Raw genomic sequence first — 20,782 nt, 5'->3', positions numbered from 1 at the left:
GGACATCTTTAATCCCCCAAAGAGGATGTGTGAAGCTGGAAAGTTAATTATATGCAGATAATATTGTTTTACCACACGATGTCGCAGGGTTTTCATTATATGTGTCAGGGCTGGGAGGCTTACTCACTTAGCATTGCACTCCGAGGCAGAAGATGGCGTTATTAAGCTCATACTCGAAACCAACTGCCGCAAAAAACCAGGATGATGAGTCCTTAAACAGGGTGAGGAGCGGCAGGAGGAGGGAGCCCACCACATATCAAACTCTGTGCTGTAGCATATGCGGCTAAATCATAAAACTGCCAGCTAAAGCTATGTAGCCTGTGCAACCTGCTCTCTGGCATTCACGGGGACACGAGAAGAGCCGGGGTTTTCTTCTTTCTTTTTAAAGTTTCTAACTGTGATATTTTTAATACTATCCGGGAACAGCAGCAGCAGCAACAACAACAACAACATCATCAGCTGGCGTTTAGCATTAGCAGCCAAGCTTCGCGGAAGGAGGCCGCAGCGCCGGGTGGAGGTTTAACTTTCCCTGCCCTGACGTCCGCACCGAAGTGATATAAACCCAAATGATAAACTGATATTTATTTCCTCTCGGTAAGAATGGATTCCTCTTTGGGGATATGCAGCGAGGAATGCTTGGCAATATCCTTTCTGAGTTATGGTATTTTTTGTTTTGTTTTTTTTGGCTTTAGCTTGTTGGCTAACGTTAGCTTTTAGTGAAGCCCATTAGGCAACGTTAGTAATTCAGTAATATGGAGATATTCAGTAACCGTGCACTTAAATAATCATGTTATAAAGTAGCTACAGCTCACTTTTAATCCAGTTCATTGCTAACCGCACAGATATATGCCCAGAGTCATGCAATTAACGCTAATTAAAATCACTTGTACAGAATAACGTTGGCCATCCTTACACCTTTACATCCTTAAGCTAAAAATATTACCTGCACTGGCACCAGCAAACCCAGCATCTGCCGTGCTTTGTCCCACCTCCTGCTGTTTTCATTTATAACCTTAAGTTGCCCACCTTTTAACTGGCATGGCTTGTTCTAACCCTTCGGAGTATCTGTAGTGTAATCTCAGTTTACAAAGCCTGGCGTGACAGTCACTAGTTTCTCATTCTCAGTCACAATAATTCCTTGATTGTGCTGCTCACACTGTAAAATGCCTGGAGCTGAGGTCTGGCCAGAAGGAGCCCAGACTCCTGTCACTAATTGAACGCGGTGGAGAGTTTATGTAAGTATCAATGAGCCAAATGACTGAAAAACAATGTGATTTTTGTCAAGCAGTAGATAAACTTATTGAGAACCATAAGTAGTGGTAATGAGTTGTCAAAATAATTTGAACACTCTTAGGCATTTACTGCAGCACCCTAGGTTTGTGAGAGCTCGTAAAGCTGTGGTTTGTAGCATATCTGAGGTGTCTGCCCAACTCTGGGTTTGTCTTTATGTTTCCTCCTATCTCTGACCCACAATTGCTGTGATATTGGTATGGTTCAAAATACACTCTGTTAGGTCAGAAAGGTGTGTGCCGTGATGGCGTCACACTGAGTACTTGGCAGGATGATGGATAATTATATAGTTTAACTGGCCACTTGGTTAGGTACTAATAATATGGCAGTAACTCAGTGCATTTAGGCATGTAAATATGGTCAAGAAACCCTGCTGAAGTTCAAACTGAGTATCAGAACACGAAAGAGGTTATTTATGTGACTTTTATTGTAGTGTGGTTGTTGGTGCCTGATGGGCTGGTCTGAGTATTTTAGCAACTGCTAATCTACTGGGATTTTCCAGCACAGTCATCTTTAGTGTTTACAAAGTTTGGCCTGAAAAAGAGAAAATATCCAGTGTGCTGTAGTTCTGTGGGCAAAAGTGCCTTGTCACAAGTCTGAAGGGAATGGCCAGACTGCTTTTAGCTCACAGGAAGGCTGCATTAAGTCAGATATCCACTCATTACAACTAAAGTATGCAGAAGAGGATCTCTAAACACAGAGAGCTGAACATCATTTACACACCACAGCCTTCCTGCATATTGTTGCTGACCATGGCCACCCTTTATGAATATAGTGTATCCATCTTCTTATGGGTGTTTCAGGCAGGATAGCAGACCATGTCACAAAACTCAAATCATCTCAAACTGGTTTATTTAACATGGCCGTGAGTTTACTGGTACTCAAATGGCCTCCAAAGTCACCAGCTCTCAATCCAATAGAGCACCTTTGGTATTTGTTGGAACAGGAGGGTTGCATCATGGATGTGAAGCTGACATATCTGCAGTAGCTGTGTGATACTGTCATGCCAATATGGAGCAAAAATTTTCCAGCATCTTGTTGTGTCTGTATATAAAGAATTAATTTTGAAGACAAAACTGGGTCTAGCCAAATATTTGCAAGGTGTTCCTAGCAAAGGGCCTGTTGAGTGTAGTTGGATTATCTTTTTAGGGTTGGGCGTTATCTAACCAATAGATCTTGCAATAAGAAAAGGAAAATGATGCATGGCTATAAGTAGAGCTGGGCGATAGAACGATAACGATATGTATCGCGATATAACTTTTACTCGATAGAGAAATTAAGCTATCGCGATAGACCTCGCCGCTCTTGTCCTCTTAAAAAAAAAAAAAAAAAAAAAAAAAAAAAAAGGTCAGCCAATCCAAATTCAGTAGCGCAGAGCCGAACCAATCACAGCCGCAGCGTCACGTCGCGTGACTTGTTACATACAGCACAAGTGCCAAGCCGCACGTGTGTTTGTTTGGGAAGCAGCCAGCGCGTAATGGAGGAAATGAGTGTGCCGACTAGAAAAATCAACCGAGCGTGACCGAAGAGAAAACAGATGATGGTTCCAATGCCGGAGAGATTGTCGAACGGAAGAGCCATAGAAGTTCCGTAGTGTGAAGGTATTTCGGCTATTTCAAGTCTGACAAAAAACAGAGTAGCGTGCACTGTAAATTGTGCCGAAAGCAAGTCTGGAAATACAATAAACTGGTGCATGCGTCACACTGTGCGCCACGTTATTGTTTCAGTGAAATGAATTTCTACAATACTGTTACTGTTAATTCTACTCTCTGCAGTGTTTAAATGCTTACATATACACACAGTTACTGTCCCTCCACACATACGACTCGGTTCTGCTTCTATGCCCCAGCTTTGTTTACTTTTTCCCACCGAGGCTTCTAGACTTCTGATTGGCCAACATTTCTGCACGGTTAGGAATCTAGCGCCACCTGCTGCTTTGGCATGTTCATAGCAGCGTTTTCCTTCATTTCTGCCTTTATGTGTGGACGGGATTATTTTTTAAAACGAAAACGGAAAATCTCCGTTTTCAAAAATACCCGTGTACGTGTGGACGTAGCCTCAGTCTCTGACTGGAAGCGCTAATTCGTCATTCGGCTTTTGTCAGACTAAAGTAACTGTTAAAACTGTTTGAAAAGCTAAGCTATACAACAAGGAGAGATTGAGAATTTCCTTTTAGTTCTCAGTTTATTTGATATTGACAAAAGTTAGTCAGTTTTGTCTGTTCTTCTGTAAAACAAACTAAGATTTATTTTTAGAATTAATATTTTGTTTCTAAGTGGAATTGACAATTTAGTAGTCTGTTTCGTTTGTTCTATTTTGAAACTTAAACGCTTTAGCGGCTGCCTTTTGTGTAGTTTGTAATATTTGCCTTTATTTATCTGAAAAAAGTCTCATGTTCCTTAAGTACATCTACCCTGTTGAACTTATTATGGGAAATAAATATTTAAATAAAAACAAGCTGCTGATTATTTCACATTTTACTTGTGAGCAACGGCACATTTAAATCTTACAAATATAGTTATTTGGCTTATATCGTGATAGATATCGTTATCGCCTGAAATGAAAAAAACATATCGTGATATGAAAAAATCTCATATCGCCCAGCTCTAGCTATAAGGAATGATCTGAGAAGTGCTCTTCAGTGGGGCAGGAAGAAGTACAAAGAAAAATAATCCAGGAATAATTGATAGATTTTATGTGGTACATGTAATCATAAATAATTACTGCCTACCTTCAGGTAAAATGACAAGATAAGACTTACTTAAAAGTAGGGGAATTTCTGTCTCAGGCTTTCTCATGGTCCCTGATTTGATTTTACCTGAGAGAGTGCCTCAGTATGTTTCTGTTTCTATATTTTCACTGTAAAATATCTATCCAGATTTCCTGGATTTTGTTCTTTGTAGATTTTAGTTTCCTAGGCTAAATGTAAAAAACAAACAAACAAATGCAACATAACATAGTCAGAAATTTTTAGTGTCAGATGTCATGCAGCACAGCTAAAAGAGTGAATGCTGCAGTTTGAGTGACTCTTCATGGCGCTCTTCCTCTGAGCTCAGAAGGACACTTATAAGGACGATGCTGCCCGCGGGGCTGTGGTGATATGGTTGAGGGTTCAAGTCCATTCAGCTGATGTAAACTTGCTCCACACATACCACACCACTTCCTAGTTAGAGTTTACTCAACAACTTGTGTGTAACACTTAGTTTGTGTACTTTTTACACCTCTAGCATTTGTTCAGGTTATGTTGTGACAGTGTGGGGTTATTTTAAATTGTCACTGTGGCTTGGGTTGTTAAGCATTTTTTTTTTTTTTGCACCAGCAGGCAGCTCACTGCAGATTATCTAGAATTCCTTTGCTTCCTAGGCTGTAATGACACTCACATGAGCACAGAAGCTACATGCTCAACTAACTCTATTAAAAAACACACTAAACTAACAAGTAGTCCTTACAGGGAGAAATAGCGAGATAACCAGCTCCTGTGTCAGCTTTAATCTTTAAATCTTTCATCAAAGTCCCCCCCGACACCACTTATTCGGGTTGTTAAAATGATTGGCTCAAGAAACTTGAATTTAAATGGTCTCCAGGACATAAAGTTTGCATATATCAGATTTCCAGTCACATCTAATAATAAATGCTTAAAATATTTGCTGATAAAGATATTAATCAATATTAATTTTTAGGCATTTTCGTGGCATTAAAGAAAGCCATGCTTAATTTTGTTTTCGATTTTATTGAGCAAACTATTAGGTGAGGACCTCTGTCTTCTTAGCCAGTTCACTGTTTTCATTTACAATAATGAGGAATCGTGTATTTGCCGCAGTTTAGTGTTTTCCATACTCTCAGCTATAGTAGAGGTGCTACACCCAGAGTGATTAAGGTTATTTTTAAAGATTTTAGACATCCAAAGTTGGTTAAATAGAAATGGATACTAGAAAGTCAGATAAATACGTTTGACAAATCTGAGCATCATGAGGTCCGCCACATATTTTATTCATTGTTCTGTGTTGTATGGTCATTGTAGTATTTTTATGTTCCCCTGAGGGGTTTTCGATTTTCTCGGTTGTCGATTGTGTAATTTTCAATATCAGACGTTGATTCTGGTCAACGCCGAGTTCCTCTGACACGCTTTTTTTCTCGCATGGCTGAATCATTTTCCTCTCACTATATGCAATTTGACTTATGGTGAAGTGGAGGGGAAGCGTGGGCAGTTTCCTGAGCGCAGTGTTGACCCCGATTGTTAGTCAGCAATTGTTAGAAAGGAAAAAATGAGCCTGCCTACATCAAACCACATCACGGACTTGAAGCTGATTAAGCTGAATGTTTATTGACGCAAAGCTTGTGCGGCTCCAGTGGACTTGAATGACACACACTGTTTGTTTGTTAATCTTTAACTGCAGATAAACATACGTTTTGCATGTGTGCATGTGCTTGTTTTAATCACTTGATAGTTATAGTCTATCACTAATCTACCAGCATTGAACCTCAGATGTTGACTTTAATATTTCCATACTGAATGTTGCATGAAACTTGCTGCTAATTGCAAAAGAATGGCCGTTATAAGAGGGTTATATTGCTGCAGGTTGTCTGTATGTTTCTTGTGTTTTAGTTGGATTTACTTCTAAGCTTATGTGTTATTAAGCACCACAGAGCTGATTTTAAGTGGGAGTTTGTACTGTTTTGATCCAGACTGGGTGTTTTAGCCAACCCTGATGCTGTTGTGTCTCGTCCAGTGGCTCAGCTATCGATACCCATCAATGCTAAGTTTGAAATTGTACGAGGTATGTGACCCTTTTATTATTCTCCATTTTTCTCTTGTTTTATATCCTGAGTATAATCAGTCAGGATACGTTTGTGTATTTTCCTGTGAGCTCTCTCCGTCACACCTCACTTTCTTTGACCTCTATTCCATGTGAAGTTAATGTTTAGTCAATATCACAGCACCAAAAGTAAAAGTGAAAGGAGCTTTTCCATTGCACCTAATGAGAAAGTGTAAAAATTTCCCACACAGTGTCACAGTATGGTGAGCAGTGGTCAACATTAAAAAACTGTAGAAATACCTGTAACAGCACTAAGTTTCCCCCCTGCAGCACTATTTAAGCTCTCCTTTTTTTCCTTTCAGAAGCTGAAGAAGCTCTTCTTATTGATTTGTCAGTAGATCGTAAGTAGTTTTTTTTTTTTTTTTTCTTTTTCTTTTTCTCTTCTGATATGAGATTTGAGTCAATATAATGTGTAAAAGATCTTATAAAAAGGTGTTGGAAGCCAGGCTTTCAGAGGTGAATCATGACATTAATTATAACACAACACCTGTCTAGTTTTACTGCATTGTTAGAGCATGCCTGCAGCTTAATGTCTTTATTTAGTAGTACACTCAGGTCATGAGTTGTCAGGGTTTTCTGAAAGAATGCTGAATTGGTTCACTTCTAAATCAATTTGTTTTGTTTGCCGGACAGTTTGCAAAGTCTAAGGATGTGTGCTTTCTCTTTCCTGCTCAAGCTTCCGTTAAAGTACGAATCAAAGGAGAAAAAGCCCCAGAGCTGCTGTTGGAACTGCAGGATGATGATCGGACTCAGACTTTCCTCACCCAGGTGAAGAGTGCTCAACCAGTAGGTAAGACGCGACTGTTTCATCTAAAGCAGTGGGATAGTTAATTATTTAATGACTCATCTAACATTTATTTACAAAGGGTGGATTACACCTCTTGCTCATTTCCTGTGTTTTCTTGCTGCTGACATACTGGTGGAAAGACTACTTAGCCTCAGTTTTTGAAATCAGATCCACCTCCATGGGTGTAAGCCCACTTCTTTGAATGCAGCAATAAAGGACAAAAAACTTTGTTTGTGTATTGTGATTTCACTCTTAGATTTACGTTTTAGCCTTATAAGCTGTGGCCAGATGTGTTCAGATATACTTATAATGCATAAAGGTCTTAAATGTTATAAGCCTCTGTTATGTTGGGAGCATGAGGAGATTATATTAAATGGTGTTCATGCGTTGCTTTTGCTTTGATCTGCACCTCACTGTGAGTGCTGAAAGAAGTAATAAAGTAATCTTATCCACACCCATCCGTAGTTTATCTTCATTTTATCTGGATATCTTAACTGGAGAGAAGAGCTTCTAGGAATCTGGATGTATAGAAGTAATTCACATGCCGTTGTTGAACTCCTGGCAGCCTTTTGGCTAAGAACACTGGGATAATTGTATTCAGTTACATGACCTAATCTGTACACGTAAGTCCAGGGTGGAGACGTGTAAAGCACTGCAGGATGTGTGTGTTTGTTTTATTTAAAATCATAAATAGTCAAAGTGTATTAAATTTGAAGCTGTGCAGTCTTTTTACGTATAAGTAACCAGTCAGCTGCCTGTAAAACAAAGCTTTGTATTTGTTTTTTCCCCCCTTGCTTGTTTCTGAGGTTCATGATTATATCTGTTCCACACAGATTATAGATGTCATGCATCTTTAGCTGACAGGTTTTTGTAGAACGCACTCTTAGAAAAACCCAGCGTGTGCACTTGCATCCAAAAATACAAGACAAGGAAATGGCCTTGCATGCCTTGAGTGGTTTGTATTATAGCGTGACATAAATGTAAAAGAAGATCTGTTATTTCCTTAATTTATATACAAAGTAAATTAAAAAACGGTCTAATTTACATGGATTTTTCCTAATTGCTTTTGTGTTTAAACCGTGGCTTTAAAAGTCTTTTGCTTTTCCTTTTGCCTGTTTTTCAAAAGTGCAGTAGAGACACAAGAATTAATGTGCTGGAAAATGTAGTCCAGCTGGCCAAGAGTTTAACCCGTACACACCCTAACTAAACATCCTCCCTGGCTTTTGAATCAGCGTTTTGGTTACGAGCTCAATGACCAACATCTTGCTGTGACAAATATTTTGAAGCAGGATGGTGGTGGCACTCTGAGGAGCTGTTATTTCTCAGAACCTGTTCATCCAGTTTACCGTCATTTGCTGGTTAATGCTCATCATATCCTTCAGTAAAAGAAGTACCAGAAACCCTTTCCTTATCGCTCTTGTCATAAGGCGCATGTTCATGTGATGACGTTTCTCTTGTGATTGCTGTTCGTCTTAACAGGATGTTTAATGTGGTCTTTCTGCCCCTGTTTCCAAGACCACATCTCTTTTCGTTTTACACTTGATTATTTTACGCAGGTTATTTTTATTTTAAGTTATCTTGTAGAAATAATGCTGACTAAATTTTGGTTCTGATCCTTTTCATCTCAACGGGCACATGTATTAAGAAGCTCGATTTTGCTCTTTTGTGCTGCTATCTAACGCTGCTAATTGACTTTCTTAGTCAAACCTGCCAAACCAACAGCGATGGAGCCCATTACACCAACACCACAGAGAACTCCAGTACCTGTGCCTCCGCAAAGGATTGCTAAGACAGCTAACCCACCCAAACCCACTAGTGCAGTGCCCCCCAGTCTTAATAACAACACTCCATCAACTCTGAATAACACAAGTAAGAATAAAAGCACTCATAATAGTTGATACAAAAAAGTCTTAATTCTTTTTAAGTTTACTTTTGTTTTTCACTTTCTCTGTCTGAAGATCCAGTTCAGTCACTTGTTCCAGACTTTGGCTTTGAGAACAACCACACTTTCCAAGTGGAAGAAAAGAAAAATCACCAGAATCGCATAGTTGCCTCTAGGGAGCCTCCACCTCTCCCTCCACTACCTCCTCGCAAAGCTTCTTCTATTCCATCCTATCCTCCGCGGCCTGCTCCAGTCCCTAAAGACAGAGCTGCCTCCTTACAGGCCAAAGACAGCTCCTCAGTCACTAGCAGCAAGTCAGAGTAAGTTAACCTCTGTCACAGCTAAGTAGATTTACTGTACATTAAAACTATTTTGATTAGCAAGCAAAATGTCCATAATACTGCTGGTTTGAAAGTATTTTCCCCTGCTTTTTCAGTAGTTTTAGGTCAGGGTTTGACCGTGCAGACAGGCCACCATCTTGGTGTGAGAGCCCCACCACTAACAGCATGAGACAGGCCATGTTCTCCACCCAGGCAGGTCAGAGAGAATACCTAATCAAACACCGCCTGGGCAAGAAGGAGAACGAGTATGTGGATATCCGGCCCTTCAAGTAAGTGGAATTCATTAATTTCTTTTTGTTTAGATAAGAAGAAAAAACTCGTGTGAAAATATGATTTAGACATTATAGTTTAGTTTAGAAATGAGAAAAAAATACACTAGGTGCTTGTCTCTGATGTTTTTTTTTATTTTCCTTTGCTTTTTGTGTGCCTTCAAATCACATGTTTAATCTGCATGAGGTCTGAACCAAAGATTGATCCGATTCTTTCTACCATTTTTAGTCTGCTGGACTTCTGCTCTATGCATCTGAGCTTCTATAAAAAAAACAAGAAAAAAAATCATAAAATAAAACAAACCAAAAAGATTCTTCACCATTTTCATAACACTGAGTGGAAAGTTGCCTCTGAAACATGCTGCTGCACATCTGGTAGAAGTAGGGCTGTTCGATATAACGATATATATCTGATAACAATATAAAAACGTCTATTGTTTCCTATTACGCTATCGTTTGTTTTGTGTTGTCGTAAATTAAACTGCTTACAGCAATATTTTTTTTCATCGTTTTGATGGCTATTTTAACTTCCCAAAGATGTAATATAACCACACTACTGACGGACAAGCGGCTGTTTTTACGCGTTGTCGTTAGCAACAACGACGGTAAAACCGTTGCGTGGCTCCGCTGTCCACTTGTTTGTTTTCCATGTAAACCTTTCACAATAAAGCTCAAGATCCTGTTGAGACTTTTCAAAATAAACTGAATCATGTGAAAGAGTATGCAGAGTTTACGGATGAGAAGCAAAAAGAGCCGTCAGGCTCTCAACGTTAGAAACTAGCATTGATTGCAAGAGCAAATTCACTCTGGGAACTTAACTGAAAGTGAACAGAAGCCAAAAACTGAAGAATACTACTTTTGTTGGCATTAAATACATAAACTGCATGTTTCCTAGGTTTTTCACAGGTACGTGGAATGTGAACGGCCAGTCTCCAGACAGCAGCCTCGAACCGTGGCTCGGCTGTGACCCTGAACCTCCAGATATATATGCTCTTGGGTCAGTAAGAAATCATACAGTACATTTGTTGCAAAAAAAAAAAATCATATCATGTTATTCTCAGGTTGTAAGTGTGATGATTTGGGTTATGCTTCTAGTTTTCAAGAATTGGACCTGAGCACTGAGGCTTTCTTCTACATGGACTCATCCAAAGAGCAGCTGTGGGTCGATGCTGTGGAGAGAAGCCTGCACTCAAAAGCCAAGTACAAGAGGGTGAGCAGAGAGACTTTCTAAAAGATGAGTTGACTAAAAAGTGAAGCCCTAATGTGGAGCACAACAGGAAAACACAATGATGGGAAAACACTGTGGAATAAGTTGAACTCCTCACCTTTGCACATGCATCCTGCCATATTGATGAGTAGGTGGGTAAAAATATGAATTTTCATTTTTTATTGCTTCAGGTTCGGATCATACGACTCGTTGGGATGATGCTTGTAGTTTATGTTAAAAAGACGTACAAGAATCACATAAAAGATGTGGCTGCTGAGCACGTGGGGACAGGAATCATGGGAAAAATGGTATGTTCACACTAAGACAAAATACAACGTGGCTGAAAACCATAAATGAGCCATGACTTTAAAAAAAATTTTTTTTATTGAAGTATCAAAGATCATGATGAGCATGTAAACTGTCTGACTGTGAGATATCCCTGCTATCTTGCACCTTTAGCTTCTTGGGTAATGTTTTTAATGAACGTGAAGTTGTTGGATCACTGTTTTGGATTAATTAAATACTAAACATGTTATCTGCAGTTTGCATTGATATCCTGGGTTTATTTACCTGAGTGTCAATAAGTCATTCTTGTTTTATTTATCTTTCAGGGGAACAAAGGAGGCGTAGCAGTGAGGTTTGTTTTCCACAACACTAGCTTCTGCATCGTCAATTCCCATCTAGCAGCACATGTGGAAGACTTTGAGCGCCGCAATCAGGACTATAAAGACATATGTGCACGCATGACCTTCCACTTACTGGACTACCCTCCTCTCAGCATCGTCAAGCACGAGTGAGTGCCTCAGTCATTCGCATCCAGAAATAATGTGCAGTGGATGACTTTACTGTGAGCCTTAGGTTTTGTTGACCACTCCTTTAATTTAGTCTGTTACAGTTTCATTACATAACCAGTTTTGTAATGAAATTATAAATCTCTGATTTCTGAATCATCATATTCATTACCAAGATGCTACTTACAGCGCTTTCTGCTTCTTTGGTGTGTTTTAGTGTTGTAATCTGGCTCGGGGACCTAAACTATCGTCTATTTATTACCGATGCTGCTGACGTCAAACAATTCATTATTCAGGGTGATCTAAAGAAGCTTCAGGAGTATGATCAGGTAAGAAACTGTTACCTTGCTCAATGTTTCCTGTGAAACTGACATAAATCTCACTACTGTTTTGGCTGCCTTTTAACATTTAAAAACGGGGACAGTTCCTCTTTTTTATTTTGTTACTGTTAGGAACAGGAAAATGCCTCCCTCACTGCTTCTTACCCTCGCTTGTAATTTTAACGTTTTCGGAACAAGCATGAAAGAAGTTAAAAATGTCCACTCACTGGCCACTATTAGATGCTCATTCGCTCATCAATGCAAATATCTAACTAAATATAGATGGATAGATAGAGATATACATAGATAAAGATTTGGACTTGATTTTGAAACTGAGAATCAGAGTAGGGAAGAAAGGGTTTTTTTTTTTTTTATTTTATTTTAAGTGACTTGTACCGTGGCATGGTTGTTGGTGCAGGTGACGGGGTCCAACCTGATACTAGCAAGGTGCAGATAATAAAGTGACCTATGGGTGTTTTTTCATTTTATCCTTGTCAGATTCTTATCTGCAGTTGTTCAGTTCTTAGTATGTAAATAAAACCGTGCTTATCTTGGTAAGTAGACTGTGCTTATGTTTGCAGTTTGTCAGATGTCATCCTGTCTGTTAAGTTCGGAAAAATTAAAACACAAAGTATTTCTTGATAAATATGAACTGGGAAAAGAAATAAGGGAAGCTGATTGTCAAACACTGGTATTACTTACTGTCAGGTTGTGTAATCTTTCAGTTTCTTTCGCCTATTTATTTCCAAGCAGATGAGTTCTGTTTTGACTTTTTGAATAAACAATATTTTCCTGTTTCTAATTTGTAGCTGAACGTTCAGAGGCAGACAAAGAAGGCCTTCACAGACTTCATGGAAGGGGATATTACCTTCATTCCCACATACAAGTTTGACCCTAAAACTGATCGATGGGACTCCAGGTAAAGCCACGTCCCTCTGTTGAATATAGCAAACACAGAAGCTTTTTCTTGTTTTGTTTTTTTTGTTTGTTTTTGTCCAAATTTGCTATTCATAGAAAAAAGTAACCAAAGGTCATCATACATATAAGCCATGTTAAACTACAGTGTGAGGGTTGAAAGGGTTGTGGTGTTCTGTTTTTCTTGAATAAAATATCTTATCTTGAATCCTGACTACACTGTTTTTTCCCCGGCCTTTTTGTTACACTAACATACAGTGTCAGCATTACTGTATTTGTGAGATTTCTGACTCTGCTTCTGAAACTGTGCCTGTTTCCTGCAGTGGGAAGTGCAGAGTCCCAGCTTGGTGTGACAGAATCCTGTGGAGGGGCAGCAGTGTCCAGCAGCTAGCATACCGGAGTCACATGAGAATGCAAACTAGCGATCACAAGCCCGTCAGCTCCCTCTTTAGTATAGGGGTGAGGATCTCTGCAGTCGCATAAAGCTGGCAGTCTTGCGTTTCATGTTTTTTACACAAAACAAATGCTATTGCATGAATAAAAGTTACATTAATATTTGCATTCATGCGTTTGTGTAACAGGTGAAGGTGGTAGATGAGCAGCGCCACAAGAAGGTGTTTGAGGAGATTGTTCGAGCAATGGACAGGATGGAAAATGACTGCCTTCCATCTGTTTCTCTAAGCAGGAGAGAGGTAAGAGTACTGTTACACTATGGGTCTCTCTTAAGTTTATTCTTAATATAATCTTGCTTCTCTTCCTTTGCTCTGCAGTTTACATTTGAGAATGTCAAGTTCAGGCAGCTTCAGAAGGAGCGCTTCCTAATAAAAAATGATGGGCAGGTACCCTGTCACTTCGCCTTCATCCCCAAACTTAATGACTCGCAGTATTGCAAGCCTTGGCTGCGAGCTGAGCCCAGCGATGGAATGCTGGATCCAAGTGAGTCCCATAGATCCCAGTAACACTCTTACTTTGTTAAACTCCTTAATCTTGTTGGTTCAAATTTTAGACCTATAACCAAGATCTGTGAAGTAGTTTAACAACTGGTACTGAATGCATCCCGTTGTATCCTTTTTTTTTAATGATCACTAGCTGTTAAATGCACTTAATGTTAATTTTGTTAAAAATGAGTTTACCACTCCTCTATGCCCCGTATAAGTAAAAAGTAGATCATTGAGGCACAGTTAAAAACACGTTTTCCCTGCAGGAGAGTTTGCACTAATCCTCCCTTATTGTCTTGAACAGATGAGACCCTGGAGATCTATCTGGAGGTGTATGTCAGTAAAGACTCTGTCACACTGCTCAACTCTGGAGAAGATAAAATAGAGGACATCCTGGTGCTTCATCTGGACCGTGGCAAAGACTACTTTATTACAATCTCAGGCAATTACCTGCCCAGCTGCTTTGGCACCTCGCTGGAGACTCTGTGCCGCATGAAGAAGCCCATCAGAGAAATCCCCATTACCAAACTCATTGACCTGGTAAGAGGAAGCTAGTCTGGCAATCTTGAAGAGACTGATGCTTTTAGTACAGTGTAAACAGATAGGATTAGTGAACAGAGACATATTTTCCTGAGATTTGTTCAAACTGATTGCACACAGCAGATAGAGTAGGGTTTTTTTAACAACCTGAACCCTGGGCTAGGAGGCATTAGGGGTTCTTCTGTCTCGTAGGGTAAACTCAGTCACAGAGAGAGCCTATATTTGGAGACTGTAAAATATCTCAAACTATATTTCTGGCTATGAGGGGCCAAGGGAACAAGGAAGTGGCAAAAACATAGGAAGGGAGCTCCTAAAGAAAAGGAAAGACTGGCTCAGCTTAGACCCACTTTAGTTTCTTTCACATAAATAGACTCCTCTAACTTTACATGATTTCCTCTGTCTGCTTCTATTATGCTATTTTGATCTAATCTGATCTGGGTTTGGGATGTAGAACTACTATCACGGAGTACTTCTTTAGCTCTACTTTAAGCTTTTTCATTTTCCTGCTGCACTACTGATTTGATCAAATGATTTGTGCAAAAAAACAAAACAAAACAAAACAATCCAGAATCTGTCACTTTTCTGACACTTTTTCTGTTTATCCCTGGTGCTTCTCTCTGCTTTCTTTCCTCCTTTGTTTCTCTTCATCGCCTCTTCTTGCCTTGATCATTCATTTCCACCTCTTCACTGTGGCTGTGGGCTGACTTCTTGCTCAGGGAGAGGACAGCTACATGGAGAAGGTAAAATATTAACACGGATACTGATCACTTATCAGGCACAACAAGGTCACTTTAAGTTGAGATACAAGACCACCTCTTTTATCAGCTTTATGGGGCATTATTAATCTCCCTCTTTGTTTATGTTATATATAGAAACTGGTTCCTATACTATAAAGGTCAGTCCCATTATTAATGTGTGTTATGTATGAGGATGAACTTTTTCCAGCTTTATAACACAGCAGATTTCACAGAGGTGAACCATTTTTTGCCAGTGGACATAAAATTAATCTTTGATCATGAAAAGAAGTGATTTTTAATGAAAAAAAAAAAAGATCTGTGTCCAGCTCCTGAATTGTGTCGGCATTTCAGACTTTGCATGTAATCACTGAGAGCCAAAATCCCAGGTTTGAGACGGCTATAAAGATTCAGACAGTTTTTTCTGCTAGTGGATCTTTATGATGTCAGAGAGAAAGAGAATTTCTTTTCAATAATTTACCAAGACAGCAGCCACCTGCTGCACGAATCTGTTTGTAATGGGTAGCAAATCGGAAGAAAACTGACTGAAAATGAATGGAGCTTAAATAGCTTGTTTGAAACGATGTCTCGAAACGATGTGAAGTTTGATTATGAAGCCACAGAGTGTTTTTATCATTGAAATCTCTGTGTTTTGAAACTGAAAACTTAAACTGGGAAACCGTAGACACCGAGTGCCGTTTAGCAACCTGTGGTTGACAATTCATTAGCCAATAAAGATAATCAGAATAATCCTCCATTCTGACTCTACATGTTTTTATGGACATCAAACTAGTGACTCAGCCCATAAAGTCGTCAGAAAAGTGTGTGCTGGTGTCACAGAGCGAGGAAGCTACAGCTATACAACTAGAAGTCTCTTTGCAACCTCATGAGTCGCCCCCTGGTGGTCATTAAAATGAATGCAGGTTTGAAGCACTCAGCTTTGGTTCTGTCAGGCGAAGCCGAGGGACTGCGTCAGTGCTCAGTATACTGTAAATAAGGATTATTTTAAACGATTAGTCAAGTATAAGTATCCTTTATTTTTGTTCAGCTACCATTATTAATCAGTACACACCCTTAGAAGCTAATCAGAAAGTGAATCAGTGTGTGCTCGTCTCACATCTCCCAGCCCTGACACAGGCAGCATTTGGTAATCCACAGGCAATCAGAGACCAGACAAAGCTTTAGTTTGGTTATACTCTGAGTGTGATTGTGTGTGTGTGTGGGGGGGGGTTAGTCGCCTATTAAATCTTTCATGGGCCATTGAGAGCAGAGAGGAAACATCAGCCTGGTGAAAGTCAGACACACTAAATCTCATTTCACAGCAGGCTTGCCTTGCTGCACAGCTCCTGTATGCACATGACTGAAGCTAATGAGAGGGAGTGTTGAAGCTGAGACATTCATATGAAGTCTAACTGCAGACCTCCTCTTCCTTTTTATGACTTGATGAGTGAAAATGGGAAACAGAGAACCACTTAGAATATAAGCATGCTCCATTTTCTTGACACTGGCGCAATGTAATGCGTTTTATGTAAAAGCTTTTTGGCCTTGATCGCTGTAAGATTAATTACAATGTAAATATACTTCTTACACCATATTACATTAGTTCTGTATGTTAGCATCTTCCCAGCTGCTCTCCAGTTTCCTCTGCCCTCATGTGCAGGCTCAGTAGCTGGGGTTATTTTTAGGTGTCTCTCGTGAGTCTCGGGGATCCATTTTCAGTGACAAAGGATGTGATATCCAGCTCTGAGTAAAATGGCTTTCATACAAGTCTCCAGAGATGATACTGACCTCACTGCTACACTAATGGATGTGATTTTTCATGTGAAACCATTATTATGTGTTACACCTGATCAAATCGGTATAAACACTGTATGACAGTAGTACTCCGCTACTGTTTGTCAGAATAAGACATTTTGATTTTTGTCCAAACAGGAAAAGTCCAAGATGAACTTCCTGATGGTGGATGGAGCCGGTACTGAGGACAAACCTCTGAAGATCCCCAAGGAGGTGTGGATTCTGGTCAACCACCTCTACACAAAGTCCTGTGATCAGGTGAGAGAGCTTCAGCTCGTTTCTGGATATGCCAACATTTTTTCACCTCTAGGAAAGAGTTTAGATTTACATAAATTCTTGCAGTGCTTACTGTCTGATGCATTTCTTTATTGCCAACTGAAGCTAACATTACCCCTCATTGACATACTTGATAAATAATGTTATTAAAGGGGACATACTGTGTTTATTTATAGGTGGATGATGTTGTTATTATTATTGTTGTTATTACTATTATGATTATTATTACTAGTATTATTGTTGCACTCTGCTAGAGTAGCTTAGCATGATAGGTCTCTTTTGGAGAATGTCTGTGTGCTTGAAAAGGCCACTGACACACTGAAAAACAGCATTTTAGAGAGGGAACATCAACAAATACAAATGATGAGCAAAAACCTAATGGTACTGTTATCTTAGAATAACCTGAAATTACTGATAATGTTTCATACGTTTGTGCAGTGTTTTGTAAAACAGTGTCCCGTGAAACCATTATCTTAAAATATCATCCGTTTGAGGAAAAACTTGATCCTGCTTAGTTTTGTGCATTTTCAGATAACTCGAGTTTCTGAGTTCTTTATTTTGGCCTGTAGAATAATTAACGAGTGCAATAGATGGTCTGTTGAGTAATGGCAAACATATATAGGTTGTCTGTTTTTCTCTGAAGGGAAAAGACTGGAAAAGAAGTCAATAAATAGGACCTTTTAGTTATAGGAGTTAGACACAAAGGGCTTAACCAACGTGTTTTGGCTTCTTCAAACTTTATTCTCAGCTCCATGCACCTTGGAAGTGGGTGGAGTGCCAGAAACCTTCAGTCTGTTTCATTTGTCCCTGGTTGTCTTTCAGGAGGACTTATTTCAGACACCAGGCCTACAGGAGGAGCTGCAGAGCATCATCGACTGTCTGGACACCAGCATCCCTGACTCCATCCGTATCCTATAAAGCCAGTTCTAAAAGCAGAGCAGATTACATAACAGGGTTTTTTTTTTGTGATCCGTTGATGGCAATAAGTGTTAAAATCCATGTCAGCTGGTTTACAGCTGATAGTAAGACGTTCAGGCAGGAGCAGAGTTCAGAGACGATGTGAAAATATGGACCTACAAGAATTTTCTTAACTGTTGGTGTAGCTGGTTGTAACCACTCTGTGGCTGAGGCACTGCTGATCTTCTTGGAGGCTTTGCCAGAGCCAGTGGTGTGCTATGAACTCTACCAACGGTGCCTAGACTGCTCTAACGACACCCGCCTCTGCAAACAGGTACAGTCTGATTTATAAAGAGTGAGGCATCGTGTTCATGTACAGATGAGTGCAGTTCGTTTTATGATGTGGTTAATCTCTGTGCTGACCTTGATTTTTGACAGTTGATCTCCCAGTTGCCCCGGGCTCACCGCAATGTGTTTCGCTACTTGATGGCCTTTCTGAAAGAACTTCTCAAACACTCACAGAACAACAATCTAACAGCCAGTCTCCTTGGTAAGGTCATCTCCATATATCATAATACAGAGTTTATTTAAGCAGATTCTTCCATCACAACCACTTAGTTCTGAATTAGCAGTAGGACAATATTAATTTAAGTAAATTTAATCTTTTCAAATTAAGAGCACAAATCAGTGAATTTTAAAATTGTTAAATATATAAACTATTACATTGTGCACCACAATACAGTTACGCTGTAACCAAATCAGAGACGGAGCTTCCAGGCCTTCATATAATAAAATGCCAGTATTGGATTGAGTTTATACAATAGTAACCATATATTAGATTAAACATTTGTGACCTAAAAGGCATAATGTGAGTAACTAATAAATTTGCATTTTGTATGTTAAATGTTGACCTGTTATTTGCGGTCAATCTCAATCACTGACATTTTTCCCCCTGTTCTTTTACCTTAGCTACCCTCTTTGCCAGCCTTCTCATTCGACCACCTCCCAATTTTGTGGGCAGGCAGACGTCACACGAGCGCCAGAAAGCCATCGATTTTGTTCTGGGTTTCCTAATGGCCGGAGATGAGGAGTAACATTGAGGGTTAATTATGGTGTCAGTTTGGCCTGGAGCTGATTCCCAGCCTGGCTCTTCGGTTTTAAAGGACCTGGTATTTTGACATCTACTGGAGACCAGTGCAGTTTTTCTGCACCCTACCTTTTACAAACTGTCGTGTTAATATGTAAGGTACTGAAGACTCTTATTAGAACTGGCATATCTTCAATCCATGCACAATAGGACTAGTTGCAGGATTTGGAAGCATTTGGGAGAGGTTTGAACTGATGCACTTTGTGATGACCTAAAGGACCTGTGCCTCCTGACTAGAGTTGACACTTCTTCATGTAGGTGCTCTTGCCAAAATAACCCCTAAGCCGTGAGTGTTATAAATGTGAAAACACTATATATATATATACATGTATCCATAGATGCTAAATAGGAGACTCACTTACACTAAAGAAATGAAGAGACTTCTTTAGGTTTGAATAAATGGACTGAAGATGTTTAGATATATTGTTAAAATAGTTTGAAATGGGATGATCATGCAAATCTGTCACTAAGAATGTTAATGCATAAGATAAATCATGACAATCATTTATTTTGCAGCGTTTAGCTGAGGGGACAATATTAAGATACCTTTGAGCTTATCCATGGTATTGTAACTGTTTATTTATGTTTTTGTTTTCCTCCAAGTTTGCACCATGTGAACACTTTCTACTGCAGTTTACTTTCAGTTTTAAAATGTTTAATTGGGTGTCTTCTTGCGTGTTTTTATCACCCTGTTGTAGAAAACTCTTGGTTGTAAGTGTTTGCTGTGTTTTGTGTAACTTCAGCCGTCAGCCTTACCTCCAGTTTCCTCATTTCCTCTTGACTTGCGAAACAAGTCTGTTAACACACTAACTTCCTGGTCAATCGGAATCGGGTGGAGATCTCACTCTTTTCTGGTGGTGTAAATAGTGACTGTTTACCTGTTACCTGGTTGTTTGACTGTCTGCTGGTATGAATCTGTGATGGTGTTTAGTTTGTCCTGAAGGTGGTACTGTTGGTGTGCGTCTACGTGTGTTTACATGTCTTCTCCCTCACTTTTGCCACATCTTAAAGCTCTTTATTCATTGTTTTTAGGCAGTTCTGTCCCCTTAGGGTAAATCCAAAAGACTAATGTTCTCATTTGAACTCATGCAGCATTTTCTGGGTGTGAAATTAGCAGATTTTAATGGCTCATTACTCTGCAGGAAGCTGCCTGTCTTTGTGCCACAGAGGACCATTCTGTTCTGCAGCTGATTCTCTGTAATAAGGAACTTCTAAGGCCCATTTCCTCTGAAACGGTTTAACCCATAAGCTTTTCACATTAATGACGTAATAATTTACCCACGATGCCAGAAAAACCAGAGTTTTTTCACACATGCCCCAGGACCTTTGCAGACGACATATACACATGATGCAATGTGAAAATGCTGACAATCGTGACTCTTGTATAAATAACTGTTGGTCTGAAGTAGCTCATTCTGCCTTATTAACATCCTTACTTCAAAATCCTCTGTTGGCCTTTTTCAAACTGAGATTTGCCAAACGGTGGCATGAGTCTATGGAACAATTATTTTGGGGATTTTCTTTTTATATATAGATTTGGGAGAACTGTTTTACAACAACCTTTCATTTTTGTCTGTAGAAATACAAGCTTCATGATGTCAAACAGAAGAATCAGTGTAATCACCACCCTCTGATTTTTATGTGTTGTCTTATTCCACTCTACCAACTGATGTTAACAGTGTGTGGATTCATTGTTGTTCCTCTTTTCAGTTTTGTCACAAAACTGAGGTACGTTCAAAGGTACACAAGGATACATTTGTTTTCAACTTCTCAGATATTTTTTTTTATTTTTAATTTATTTAAATGAAATAAAACTGTGTATAAAGCTGTTTTGTGC

At 39.4% G+C, this 20,782-nt stretch overlaps 1 protein-coding gene across 2 annotated transcripts; it reads left to right on the top strand.

Moving 5' to 3' along the window:
- Positions 1 to 202: 202 nt before the first annotated feature.
- On the top strand, positions 203 to 20,770 carry ocrl (OCRL inositol polyphosphate-5-phosphatase). 2 transcript variants are annotated; one of them, XM_085428419.1, is made up of 24 exons: positions 203 to 643; positions 1,157 to 1,235; positions 5,977 to 6,068; positions 6,410 to 6,448; positions 6,784 to 6,897; positions 8,596 to 8,763; positions 8,853 to 9,096; positions 9,213 to 9,386; positions 10,282 to 10,383; positions 10,482 to 10,596; positions 10,785 to 10,901; positions 11,205 to 11,386; positions 11,602 to 11,713; positions 12,514 to 12,623; positions 12,943 to 13,078; positions 13,201 to 13,311; positions 13,390 to 13,555; positions 13,862 to 14,097; positions 14,814 to 14,837; positions 16,764 to 16,883; positions 17,724 to 17,808; positions 18,005 to 18,132; positions 18,237 to 18,348; positions 18,768 to 20,770. In XM_085428419.1, the coding sequence occupies exons 1-24, from the start codon at positions 601 to 603 to the stop codon at positions 18,890 to 18,892; spliced, it is 2,934 nt and encodes a 977-aa protein (XP_085284545.1). In that variant the 5' UTR covers positions 203 to 600; the 3' UTR covers positions 18,893 to 20,770. The 2 variants fall into 2 exon arrangements, with proteins under 2 accessions (XP_085284545.1, XP_085284552.1); XM_085428426.1 differs by lacking the exon at positions 14,814 to 14,837.
- The last annotated feature ends 12 nt before the right edge of the window (positions 20,771 to 20,782 follow it).

This window comes from Rhamphochromis longiceps, linkage group LG2 (genome assembly GCF_057381845.1).
Source record: "Rhamphochromis longiceps isolate RC_006_pf linkage group LG2, R_longiceps_female_GT1.1, whole genome shotgun sequence".
In the NCBI taxonomy this organism is placed as follows: domain Eukaryota; kingdom Metazoa; phylum Chordata; class Actinopteri; order Cichliformes; family Cichlidae; genus Rhamphochromis; species Rhamphochromis longiceps.
The sequence above is the reverse complement of the archived record's forward strand: the minus strand, read 5'-3'. Positions and strand labels throughout refer to the sequence as shown.

Coding starts and splice junctions, on each gene's coding strand:
- ocrl (XM_085428419.1), top strand. CDS start 601: ATGGATTCCTCTTTGGGGATATGCAGCGAGGAATGCTTGGCAA. Junction 9,387..10,281: donor GTGGATATCCGGCCCTTCAA/GTAAGTGGAATT, acceptor CATGTTTCCTAG/GTTTTTCACAGGTACGTGGA. Junction 14,838..16,763: donor AGGACAGCTACATGGAGAAG/GTAAAATATTAA, acceptor TTGTCCAAACAG/GAAAAGTCCAAGATGAACTT.